General features: G+C 41.9%; 1 protein-coding gene across 1 annotated transcript in view; it reads right to left on the reverse strand.

The window, feature by feature from the left end:
• The window catches only part of BCAT1 (branched chain amino acid transaminase 1), a 51066-nt gene that overhangs the window by 25623 nt on the left and 11694 nt on the right, over window positions 1–13749 (reverse strand). The window contains exon 2 of the mRNA XM_088528395.1: window positions 10028–10099. Within this exon, the coding sequence (XP_088384521.1) occupies window positions 10028–10099 (72 nt within the window). The remainder of the gene's footprint in view (window positions 1–10027; window positions 10100–13749) is intronic.

Raw genomic sequence — 13749 nt, forward strand, 5'->3', positions numbered from 1 at the left:
CAAAGTAAAATAGCAAAGACTTTTGCCGTTCTGGCAAACTTTCCCATTCCGCAGCAGCACCGTACGTCCAAATGGATGTGCCTAAGGTCCAGCCCTGGGAACCCTTGCTAGAAAGAGGAAGAAACAGATTGCCCTGCCAGAGAGACGAATAAGAGGGATTGCCAGGGCATTTGATATCACTGCACCTGCAAGGAGCTCCTATCTCAACCACACACGCTTTCCAATAGCCCCAAATCTGAAAGGAGCCCTCGAGTTGCAGCACCACTTCTTCCACATTGAAGACTCACCACTGCCGAGCACAGAGGACACACTGTGACTTCCTGAAACTAAAATTCATCCCTTGATCAAAACAGATCTTCCAAATTACAAACCAAGTCAAATACAAAATGATGTGTTGTTAATTTCTAGCCAAAGCTGCAGGAAGACATTTTGGTGCCTACGGCCAGGATGTCAGTTTAGTGCTTAGCCTCCCTTCCCCTTGCAAAATCCCTAAGCAGATCTAGAGCTGGCAGCAGCCTCAGTCCAGAGCTGTTCCCCTCATTGCTGCCCTCCTGCTCCTCATTTGATGTTTACCCTAGAGAATTGTTCAGGGCAAGTGCAAATGGGGAATATGCATCTGGCCCTGCTCTTTCCCTCACATTTTGCCAAAGCATTCCCAGCTGATCTTTGCCTACTAGATTATTTGCCTACAAGGTTATTTCCCCAATGAATAAGCAGTAGACTGAGTAGCTGTAACAAGCATAAATCATTCGACATACCCTGACTTCTCTGAACATTGCACTGGGCCAAGCACTTCTACCACACATACCACAGAACTGGCAGCCTCAGCTATACAACAGCTTACAAATTGCACAACCATAACAACAAGTTTCAGCAGGGATCCTCAAAACATTAGCATAAAGCGAACAAGACTGTCTGTGATCTATGATGCTGAAGTACTTCAACTCCCTGACTTCATGCCTAGGTGATTCATTCAAGATCACAAAGCAGCCAAGAGCAATTATTCTTTTTTTATTACATATGTTGAGTTTTTAAGCATATCCTAGGAAAGATTTGCATCTCCTGATGTAATAACAGGCATGGAAGCATAGACAAAGTGAAAACCAGTTTTGCCCTTGCACTTGTGAACAGCAAAGTGTGATTGCTGCAGCAAAGTGTGATTGCTGCAGCAAAGTAAGTACAGCAGCGTGGGACTCCACTGGAGAGGAAGGCTTGCTAACTCAGCTTCGGAAGCAGAGATCTCTTGGAGGAGTTTATGGGGCCTTGCTGTTCCCACTTTGTGGGCAGCAGTGCAGCAGAAGCAATGGGCAAAACAGTACTTTTCTCCCGCAGCCTCATCAGCCCCTTCCCTTCCCAGGCCCTTGCAGGCAGCAAGGAACGCCCCTCTTTTCCTGCTCACCTGAAAAGTGCTCCCAGATGCCTGGGAAGGGCATCCATTACATATTCTGGGCCAGCACCACATGGTGGTGGAGTTCAGACCACCATTTGCTGCCTGCAATTGCTCCTGGAGAGCAGCTGCTGTGAAGAGCCTGCAGGGATGTGCAGCCTCCTCCCGCAAGAGCCTCCACCACGTGCTCCTGCTTTCTGCAGGCTGCTGTGGCGCATCACGCTTAACCTCCTGCCAAGCTCCTGCCAAGCTCCTGGCACGCTCGGAGCGGTGTCGGGGCGACGCCAGCTGCGCCGCCACTGGCACCGCCGCGGGAAGCAGCGGCCACGCTTGCAGCTATGTGGTTGAAAGGGCAACTGGTCCTTTTCTCCTCCCCTGGGGCACAACAAGTAGTTGCCTGCTCTGCCTATGCAAAAATCCTGCCTTAGAAAAAGAAATGTTGAATATTGCTCTACTGGATGCAAGCAAATTCTGCCTTTTCTAACAGGGTTTATTTTCATTGGATTTGCTCACTAACCTCTCAGCTCTATCCTCTAATCACTAGTTGACACCACAGCTGCATGATCTGCTAGAGTGAGAAGAGTTGTGTGCTGCTGGTGACTGGGGCTGGGTGATTCCTCCAGGCTCTTGTATCCCTTTCCCATCTTCTTTTTCTTTGCAACAGACTGCAAGAGGCCGTCACTTTCTGTATAAGACTAAGCCTAAAATGGCTCTGTTGACAATAATATGAATGTCTACAGTAGAAATAATAAAACAGTAGGATCTGTGTAAGGATTGTATCTATTCAAAGGGGTTTATAAGAGGTGCTGCAACAAATTCTTATAAATTTATTACTAGCTTGTAAGGAAAAAAAATAACGTTAAATTCAGCCAGCCTATAATCCCTTTATAGTCATTACTATTTTAAATTCACAACACAGCCTGAGGCTTGAGAATGGAAAGTGTGCCAAGATATAATAAGATTTGAACAGGAAGAAAATTCTATAAAAATTGAAAAACAAAATGTGTTCTGCTACCCAAGGGAGAACAGCCAGAGATTTTTGAACGTAAAGCATAGCCAGGAGTTGCTCTGGTAGTGTTTGTTTGTCCAGGTCTTTGGAGTGGTGCCTGGAAGGGGCACCAGGTTGCCTGCATGGTGGGTACTGAAACACAGAGCAGATGACAGAGCCGAGAGGTGTCGGGGCTGTGAATCAGTCGTGAATCAATCCTGACAGCAGAGCAGACAGGCCCGGGAGGACTTTGTCTAGCCCTTCCTCTGCAACATGTTTACCTATATGATTCATAACAGACAAATAGCCAACACATTAAGAAAATATTTGTTAAATCAAAGAGTGAGATTCTACCACTACCCTCCCCTTCACCCCACAAGGAAATGGGAAGAAAAGGAGCAGGGAACAGCATTAGGTTAATCTCTTCTCCAAAATAACTACGGACAGGTCAAGAGGAAATGGTCTCAAACTGTGCCAAGGGAGATTCAAGCTAGACACTAGGAAGAATTTCTATGTGGAAAGAGTGGTGAAGCCTTGCAACAGGCTGCCCAGGGAAGTGGTGGAGTCCCTGGCAGTGCTCAAAAAAATGTGGAGATGAGGCGTTCAGGGGCATGGTTTAGTCGGCAGCGTGTTGAGGGGCTCATGGTTGGACTCGATGATCTTGAAGGTCTTTTCCAAACATAATGATTCTGTGATTCTATGATTTTCTCTAGCTTCTTCACCCTTTCCCCTGGCTTGATGGATGCTCCACTCTGACCAGGTAATGTTTGATTTGGAGAGGCAGGCAGGGCAGTAAACCTGATATAAACACTTTTCTGCGCCCTTGCGAGGTAAGTGATGTACATTATTTCCTTCGAGGCTGAACGGGGCACCTACAGTAGCAGCCCAGCTCAAAGCGCAATCTGAGGACGTCAAAAAGCATCAGAAGGGAAAATCAGGATGTGAGAAAGCTGCAGGCTGGTCCGCCAGTAGAATAAACATCGAATAAACTGGCCTTACCCTACAAAATGCTCAAGTGTATGGATAATGCATAATGACATTGATTGCAATGACACTAACAGAACTTCAGAAGTGCTGCATGTATTCAAATGATGCCCTGCACCAACTCACACTGATTCAACCCAAGGCTTACTTAAGATAGTAGAGACCCCTTCTTCCACCTTTGGGGAGATTCAGATTATAAAGAAGGCAAAACTCCCAGAATCTCTACAGCCTCACCCACCTTTACTGCTTGCAGAAAACTTAAATGAACTAATAACCCCTTTGGTTTGTCCCTTTATCTTTATTCTCTTTCTCCGCTGATAAAAATTTTTCTTTTTTAAGTTAAGGAAGATAAGGGAATGGAATTCCCACGGATTAGAAAGAAGCAATTCCACACAGAACAATTAAGAGATACTGCAAACCACAATTGTTTAATGGCCTCATACAGAAAATCTTCTCAGAGACTCATATTCAAATATTTCCATAAATACAAGATGCATTAACTAATTACACTACTCACATTATTGGTTATTAATATCTGCTGCTGCTTCTCAAAAGACCTGACAGCTTGCTTAACACAATTTCTAACGCCGCGCTGTTTTTGCCTCACAACCGCTGTATTTCCACTCTGCAGCACAAACACAACAGTCCATTTTTAGAAAGAGTTTGCCTAGAAGAAGGTTTGAGTCTAACACAGGCTGAGAGCTCACAATGGCCTGTGATACGAGACTAAAATATAAAGATCTGTGACATTTCACTGATACCGCTTTTCTTTTTTTAAACAGAGTCACAGTATTTTAGTTAGATCTTCAAATAATGCTTTAAAAACACAAAGCTTAAAAAATGGTGTACAAAGACTTAAGACGCGACTGCCTCAGGGCTTTGAAAACTATCCACTTGGCACAAAAAAACTGAAACATAAAAATGAGATACTTACAACTACACTTTTAATAAAAATAGCTATATTGATGGAAGAAATGAATTGAAAACCTAAATTTTCAACAAACAAGTAAGAAATATTCGGCCTAAGTAGCCTGTCCAGTAACAAACACCTTGTGTGGAATAGCCAAGAATAGAGGCATAATCCCAAGTGTCTGAGTGCTGTGCAGTCACAGTTAAATCTTCTTAACCTGATTTTAATAAGCTTGCAGACATGCAGGGAAGGGGATTTATGGAATGATGGTCCCCCAAATTTATCATTTCTGGTGGAATTTCAAAAAAGTCTTTTAGGAACATAAAATGCAAAAAACTTTATCATGGTACAGTCTCTTACACACATTTTAGTAATAATTTCAAACATTCATTTGACCACACCTGCCTTTTTGCTTATTCCACCCTTGTCTCTCACACTGGTAGACACAAGTTAAGCTTTGCAAACTGCCATGAATTTTACCGCTTGATCTGCTGCAGAAATTGTCATATTTTGGTGACGGGGCATACTCAGGACTTTCTTGCAAACAGGTAAGAAGTGCGGATTAAGATAACACTTTTTGAGCTCTATAGGTAATTATTTCATATGGATATATGGATTATCCCAGAAGCAAGCAGAAAGCACAACAGAATAATATGAAAAAAGACTATATTATCTTTCTTAATTGTAGTTCTCATTCCTATATATTGGACAAAGAATCCATTTAATATCAATTTTGAGGGATCATTACCACTGTGCCATTTAGGAAAAATTATGCATTCTTGAAAGCATGGACTTTTTAAGTTTTGGGGGAGGGTCAGATAGTTTCCCTTGTGAATCACTGGCTGGTGCTAAAGACTTTCATTTTAAAAACAATCCTTCACTTTTGGGAAAAAAAAAGATATGGTACAAATATAATTTCCAAAATTCTAGGACAACCTCTGTGCTTTTATAGGAATCTTATCTTAAGCTCCTAGTTAACAAAGAAGATAAAGCATCACTTTCCTTGTGCTGTAAGTTAAGTCCACAAAACTGCTCCCTGGCTGTTCTCCAAGCATCTCCCTTTCATCTGGGCTAAAAGCTCCTGTTGTTTGTTGAAGACAATTAGTTTTATTTACAAATTCAAGAACTTCAGATAACAAGACAGGCAGTTTCTCTGCTACGGCTACAATCCTGTAACTATTTGAGGGACATTATTTCTTTCAAAAGAAACACAGCTGGAACTACTACTTGCCATGAGCTTTGCACTGAACAGAGTGACCCTGGATCTCAAACACCACAAGGCAGGTTCCCAAGGGCACTAAAAAAGCACTTGCAGGCTGTTGGGAAATCATCCCTTAGCCTAGCACAGGAGAATCATGGAGAATTAGAAGATTATTTTCACAGCTGTAAGAACATGTTTTCGTTCAGCAGCATTTCTGGGCTACCACAATCCTGAAGGAAGAATCAGTGATGCTTCTCTACTACCAGCTACCTTGTGCTCACAGCCTTGCGCTGGAAGCACGACCTGCAGAGAGCACCATGCCTGGCAATGCTGAGCTGCGCTGCTGCTCTACCTGCACAGGCAGCTGGCACCGAGCTTTGCTCTAACCACACTTCTGAGAGCTGGAAAGGAAGCAGCAGATGCCCAAGTCAATCTTGCCCAGCCTGTATTAGCCTTCTTTAATAAACTCCTGGGTTTATACCTTCATAACAGAGCATTTTTGTAATATGCTGGAAACAGAGTGCCAGTAATAGAGAGCTGTATCCACAGGATGAATTCTGGCCATTATTAGTAACATTCAAATAGCTGTGTGCAAAGCCTGTGTGGATGCACATTTGCCAGGAATGTGAAATAAGGCAGTGAAACAGAATCAGGACTCTGCGTTTTGCACAAAGTTCATGGTAATCTGACGCCAAAGCTGCATGTTTTAAAATACGCCGCTAAAAGCCCTATTCCTGGGAAGAGCAACATCTGTGTGACAGGACTTGTAAGAACAAAATCAATACCCTTAATATTTTTTATTGGCAATGTCTCAACTTGAAACACAAACACCTGCCTTGGAAATACATTTTCAGTTTCTACTTGCCTAAGCCAAAGCAGAAAAAATATTAGAGCTATCGATGGCTGTGAATAGATGTTGGCTGTTTATTTGTAGGTTATAGCCACAGCGCAGAAATAATTAGTTTTTTTTTTCTAGTCTGTGCAGTTCCCAGCAGGATGGCAAGTGGGTCGGAGCACAGTAGACATTATGGCTCTGCAAAACAGGCCGTGGGGCAGGGAGCATCACAGAAACCTCCTGCACCCAGTGCCCCACACAGCTCCACAGGAGCCAGTGGGCGTCACGCAGACGCGTTGGCGTGGCCTGCGTTCAGTCCTGCGAGGCCAAGAGCTCAGCGGGGATCACGAGACAGGCACAGCACTGCGCTAACCCACCTGCAGAGCTGCCAGGCTGCCCGGGCTCCCATGCCACTGGCCTGGGGCCCGGGAAGGCTGCGTTTGTCTGCAGGAGACTGGGCAGGAGGAAGCACAGTCACTTAGGAGCCGTTCAGGTCTGGGAACGCCGCTTACGTGTTATCCATTCCACTATCACAGCTCCTCAGAATAGCAAACGAGCCCAGGTTAAACTGTAAACTATGGCTATTTTATAACTAATTCTATATAGTTTTGAAATATCAAAATATAGAGAAACAATGGCAATGGAAAATACCTAAAAGAGTACTTAAAGAAAGTATCTCATATATTAGTCTCTTACTGAAGAGAAAATAAATTCTGTGACCAAAAGTTATACCGAGACAAAAAACAGAGTTTTTCAAATTTATCAAAACACACAGACTAAGGGCCTTAGTCATATGTTATTTCATGATACTATCACACAAGAAAAGGCACATCCAAGAGCAAAACCAAGTATATGTCTTTTCAGATTCAACATTCAATCATACAGGAGAAGGCTGCAGTTTCCACCTTCGGTTTTACATGCCTTTCCTAGAAGTCTGGTGCTCACAATACACCAAAATTACAAGCATAATTTCTTAGGTAATGGTCGGACCCCACAGCCAGTTCTTTAAAAATACATATAAATAAGCACTAGTTTGGGGTAAAAAAAAAATTGCTCTGGTGGAAGGAGCTGGATAGGTAAATCCTGGAGATTTGACATTTTTTACAAGAGAGGAAATCTAAGTGTAAACATTGTTCCTTCTGATGTTCCTCATCCGCTCCAAGATTACTCATGATGTCTAAGTGCAACCCATTAGATATCTCATAAATCACAGAGCAGTCAGGGTTAGCCTTTGAACTGCAGAAGTGAATCAAACCTAAAAGTAATTCGATAGCAACTGGTATCAACAAAGTTCTGATTCCGACTTGAAAGAAGTCCATGAGAATTCAGAACAGTGAACAGCAAGCCAAGGAGCTCACTACACCCTAGTGTCTACATGTAACAGTCCTTCCTTCTCAGAATACGGAGGAAAAACTCAAATCCCCTGTTAAACAGAAATTGTAGTGAAATTCATATAATTTACCTAAAAAGCACAACAGTGCATTCTAAAAATAAGTGTTTTCAGAGAGGGAATCTGGTATTCAAATATTGGCATCATCCACATTTATGCAACCATAAAAATAAACCATTCCCCATTTTCTGTATTTCCATTCCCACAATCCTGGATTACTTTGGTTACTTGCAAACAAATAGCAGCTTTCCTTGAAATATCTTTACTAATAGTTTCTGAAGTTGTAGCCACAATTTTTTTCATAGAAGCAATTGTGAAGCCCTCAAACGAATCCAACTTTATTTTATTTGTCATTGCCTGGTGTCCTTTTTCCTTCATTTATATATATATATATTTTTAAGAGAGAGAGAGAATGAGTTACAGAAACTGTAAATTATTATTATATTGCACGATGTGACAAAGAATATGTATCTCCCAATCAAACATATACCACAGTACACTATTTTCTAGTGACTGCAGTTAATCTCCACAAACAGACCCATACTGAAGGAAAGTACCTAGGAATCAGACTTCAGTCTGAGCCAGCTGTTTTTTCTAACATTTTTCCCCATATGATGCATCTGTCCCACCTGCTAATACATTTTCCATTCACACACACAGAATCTCTGCTCATGATTTGCCATTCTGACTGACACACAAGAATAAAAGGAAACTGGCTTGAAGACTCCCAATATTTGGAGCTTGGTAAGGGAGCTGCTTGACAGTTGGCATAATTTAGAGCTGCCTTAAGGCTCCTCTAATCTATGGCCTGTTCGCCTGTGGCCCAAACACTACCAGAGCACTTGTCACTCTGTCCGTCCATCCTTCATGTGGACTGCACAGGAGGAAATAGTGCAGGCAGTTACATAAGTGAGAACAGCTCCCTTTTCTAAAGAAATTGTTCTTGTTTTCAAATACTTACTCCAGTAATCTATACCAAATACATATATATATATAGGGATCTATGTTGCCTGCTTATTAAAAGTAGACTTACAAAACAATTCTGCACTCCATGTTATGTCAGATGCTGGAGTTTCATAACTGGCTACATGCTTACGTCAACATTTCACAAAGCAGACCTTCTGGCTGAAAAGTCATCCTAAATCAGCCTTCTCTCATAAAACTGCCAGAGATGTTCAGTGCAAAGGAACAAAGAAGAGAAGGACTCAAAAGGGTCGAGAAAGGTGAAAACGAAATCAAGTGGCATGTTGTTACAAGACCAAATCCTGCAGTCATGGGATCTCTTTCTGTTTTCTATCCTTGGCAAGGTTTTTATTAGAATAAATCTTACCACAGAGACCAACACATTTTCTGCAGCATTTATTTTCTATATCTAATAAAGTCTGAGAAGCTAAAAGGGAAATAGCTACTTAAGCATAATTCAGAAGATTGCACTCAACTGGACACTGCCCAAAGAGACAGGAAGAACGTGACCGTTACAAAGCATATCACTAAAATTTCATCTCTCATACTGCTGACAGTAAGTCAGCAATAACAGGAAAGGAACTGCTGAAAAAGCACAAGTGAGGTCAACTTTTTGGAGTAATATTGTTGAACATCTGCAAAAGACAGATGAGGCTTTTAAAGGTTATATGTAAAGTAGGGAAAGAGAGGGGGAGAAAGAGAATTATAGATGTGTAATGAAGGCCAGAGAAATATTAAAAAGAGAAGCAGAGAATGGGAATGGGGACAGAAGGCAGAAGTCAAAAGCCGCACATGTTGATGGGCTCTGAGTTCCCAACAGACCATTAATTAACAACTGTGTCCACACATTGTCAAAGAAATAATCCTCGTTACTAGTGGAGTTGTTGAGTGCTGCGAATGTGCCAGAGCTGTGGTGTGAAGCCCTTCTGAGACTCTTAACTTTGCAATTTTGAAACCAGAAAAAAAAATAGTTTTGAACACCATGCCAAAATTAGACAAATAATGAAGTATAAATACAGAACGTTACATAGCCTTTGTTTAGAGAACTTATGGGGGTAATCAATCTAGAGCTATATTGCTTTTAAGCAGGTAACAGTTAAGAAACATTCAGGAATATCATGTTAATTTTTGCTTAATGTCTATTAAGCTTTTAGCTGGCACCTGAAACTAAAATTACTCTTGAAACATTGTTAATTTCTTAAAGGGTTAATAGATATTGAAAATAATTTCAAAAAATGCAACTCCTGCTTATAAAATTATGCTTGTGTGTCAGCAGTTACAAACTCCTGCTCCAGAATTCCCACCGCATTGCAGATGATGCCTAGCTCTGCCCACTGAAATGCTCCAAACACCTTAGCAAACAACTTACCTTGAAAGACTCGGTCACATGCTTTGTAGCATCCCCTGCACATCCTCCAGCCACACACTCGTTCTGACAGCCCTACGTGGAATAAAAATAGAGAAAATCAGATTCAATGCATGTTGTAGAAAGATTGCTATATGTTATTTTTTTAAGGACATATTATATTTAACAATTGTTCAGACTTCATTGTCAGCAAGAACATTAGCAAGACCTTTTTGTATTTTCTTAGCATAGTCTTAAACCTTTTAGATTGTTTTACTTTAGTTGAATTATTTTGTGAACCCAAATTTTGGCACTTTAGTAGGAGTGATAACATCTCATATTAGCCTTATACGCTTCACAGTAATCCATAGACAACATTCCCAAGGCTTTAATTTAAAACTAAATATACTGAACTAAATATACAACTCCATCAGATCACAGATTCTCTACAAAAAGCATCTTCCCCAGTAGATTTGCTTATTTTGGCCTTTTCTCAAAGAGGTCTGACTAGGCGGATTAGAAGAGAGGGAAAGGATCATTTTCTCCAAGCACATCAAATGATCAAATGATGGCCCTGACAAAGAACACTCATAAAGTGTTCTGATAAAGAACACTTGCAGCCCTGCAGCATCAGGAGAGCCTCTCCGAGGACCCTCCTGCGCCGGCGAGACCTCCAGGGCATGCAGCAACCTCCAGGGCAGCCTCTTGAAGATAGGCCTAGAAGCACGAAGTAGGGCCAGAAGTTTGGGGGAAGGACAGCGGGATCAGGAACAGGACTGGTCAGGAAGGACAGCGGAGGGCTGAAGGGCTGGCTGGGGAGATGGGGCAGGCGATGGGTGTACGAGAGCAAGCAGCCACGCTGGTCAAGGGAAGGACAGGGCTCTGAGGGAAGTCACTGCCACTGCTGACAGAAAAGGGCTACAGGCTGCATCAGCCACCAGAGCCTTACGGCAGTCAGCATGTCCTGCTGGGGCCGGGACTGGGGCCAACAGGTCACGGGCTGTGAAGCCCAAAACATGCCAAGCAGGTAATGTGTCTTTCCCCTTGGCAGATCTTGGAGATGAGGCAGCGAGGGTGGTATCTTCATGGAGCCCTCGAGGGAGGGCAGACTTGCATGGAGCAGCGCAAGGCGAATTCACAGCCAGCGAGGATCTCACTTCCTCTCTCGTTCCCCAGCAGTGCCCCGGCGTGGGAGGGCACAACGTCCCCTCCCGCCTTTCCTCACCACCCCCAGCTTTCACCCTGCTCTTCCTCTTTTTCCTACTCTCTGCAGTGCAACATGCAATTCTGGCTAAATGCTCCTTACCACTAGTGAAAGAAGGCTCTGCTAAGAGAGATCACAAACCACTTCTCAACTTACCAACGCACAAAGCTTTTTTAAAAGAAGTTTCATTTACCTTAAAGCTTATCTGTTATCACTATTTCTCCAGGAAGACAAGTCCTCCTGCTAGAGTCTGTTGAACAGAATTTAGTGTTTGAGACCATAGCAGGATCTAAGTGTTACCCAACTTGGCGGCAGCCTGAACCTAAGCACAGTATAACAGATCCATGCTTTCCCCGTAATTCTTCAAATATCCCCAAATTCAGTGGTAAAACCCCAGGAGGCTTTCATGAGACCATCAGCTTTTAATAGGCAAGTATGCTGCCTTGTGAATTAAACCAACTGCTTCTCCTTGGCACAGCAGTGAATCAGGGTGCAGAACATAGCGTTTCCCAGCTGACAGGGTGGTAACTGCCAGCTGTGAAAACAACAATCTCCCAAGCAGCTCCAGCTCCATTGCAGGCTTTTGTCTAGTATCTGATATGTGCAATAGGGTTTTCTAACAGCAGTTGCTTGCAATAGCAAATGCTGACAAGCGCTTGGTTATTATTCTTCAATCTCTTCCCTCTTCTGCTTTGAGAAGTTACTCTAAAGGCAGGTGCCGGTATCACACAGAAAGGACAAAATTCGGATGTGGTTAATCTTCTTGTTTCTGATCTTTAAACAGATACAAAATCTGCAAGTGATTTTGAAGTGTGAACCACTTACAGCAAGAATCATTAAGGGCTCATCATGTTTTCATTCAATTCAAGTTCCCACTGCATTCAATGAAGCCAACAGTCCATTTTTGGAGCGTACGCCACTGGGCCAGTTCTGTTCTCAAGGAAATCATTATGTTTTATAGATTTAATTCATATTTAAAGCAGCAGCCAACTGCCTTTATTAACCATCCTGAGATCAGATTCAGTTAATCCCTCAGCCCTAGGAAGACATATCACAATTACCTTTTAATTAGTGGAGTCATATTTTAATGGCTTATAAATCTGAGACATGCCGTTAAATACAATAAGGGAAATTACTCCCTGGTTTAGCACCCACATTGCCAAGGGAGACATGCCAAGACTAGACTGGCCCTTCTTATTTCATGGCATGGTAGATTTAAAACTGTATCCATTACCATACTGACATTATCCTGAAGATACATTTCAGATACTGTGTCAGAGCCTCCTTAAAAGCCACTCAAGTTTGCAGAACCGGCTTTAGACCAAAATATTACGATGCTATGAAACTATTTTGGCATGACAGTATTTTCTAGGCTGGAGTGGAGAGCCAAAAGCCATTCTTTTATAGTCTATGGGCCTGTTTTTCCTAAACTTGAAATATCACAGTATTTCACCATTTTTTCTTCAAAAAAAAGGTAATTTTGAATTTGCACACTGATGCTAGTAAATATAAATCTTATATGAGCAAAAAGTGTAAAGCATACCCCCTTAAAAATGGGTTTTACCAGTCATTATATTAGTGAAGAATACTATCAAAATAAAGACCTGGTGATAATTATTATTTTTTATTTATTGTTATATTGCAAGTAATTTCTATAGAGTCTGTACTATCAGGTAGAAAATTTACTGTTTTTAAAATCAACTCAAGATCTGCAGTTTCACAAACTCCTTGGTCATCTTTTTGGTTTCTCATCCCTACTGAGTTGATGTAGCTGATTTCTGTGAAAGCTCCTGCCTATCTTTAGTTGTGTCCTCAGAGCAGCTACTCCCACAAAACTTCAGATAATCTGCACCTTTCATTAAGGTATTCAGACCACAGTACAGCTTTCTCAACAATAAGACTGTGAACATCTAATCTGAAATTCTGTGTAAATATGAATTTAATAACTTAAATATGAATGAAATGACCTAGTGTGCTTAACTAGTCAGTCCAAAGACATCTGTGATGTCTCCACTGTGACTCGGAATTTCATCAACACCACCTGCACCCTTTTTAGAGTAGTGCCAGTGACAGGGAACACCAGCAAAAACAATTTTGTGCTGTTGCTGCTGCTGCCTAGGAAGGCCAGATTTGTAGGCAGTGCTTTGTTGGCAGTTCTTGGCTATTCATAAGGGAGGAGAACCTCAAGAAATAAATAAGCCAGAGATGCACAGATGTGGTGGCATATAGTCCCTTCTGCTGAGATGTCCCTGCCTCCTACTACATAGAAAATAATAAAGATTTCATGTCCTAATTTGGAAGGATAATGGAATTGGAATATTTATATGTGATTTCTGTGATTTATATGAAGGTACTGCCTACAGGAAAACCAAACCAAGTTTGTGACAACAGGTACTCATGCATTCAGACCCATAAAATCCCACTTGCCCTTCTGTTTCAGGTATAAAATAGGAATCCAGTGTGCACAAATACCACACATCCTGTGTTGCTCCTTTCATATAAAGCATTTCCTTGATTTGAAAATGGCATTTATTTCTCTTCA

Source organism: Tinamus guttatus, unplaced genomic scaffold, assembly GCF_059628265.1.
Source record: "Tinamus guttatus ecotype Peru unplaced genomic scaffold, ASM5962826v1 Tinamus_guttatus_pri_ptg000308l, whole genome shotgun sequence".
NCBI lineage: Eukaryota > Metazoa > Chordata > Aves > Tinamiformes > Tinamidae > Tinamus > Tinamus guttatus.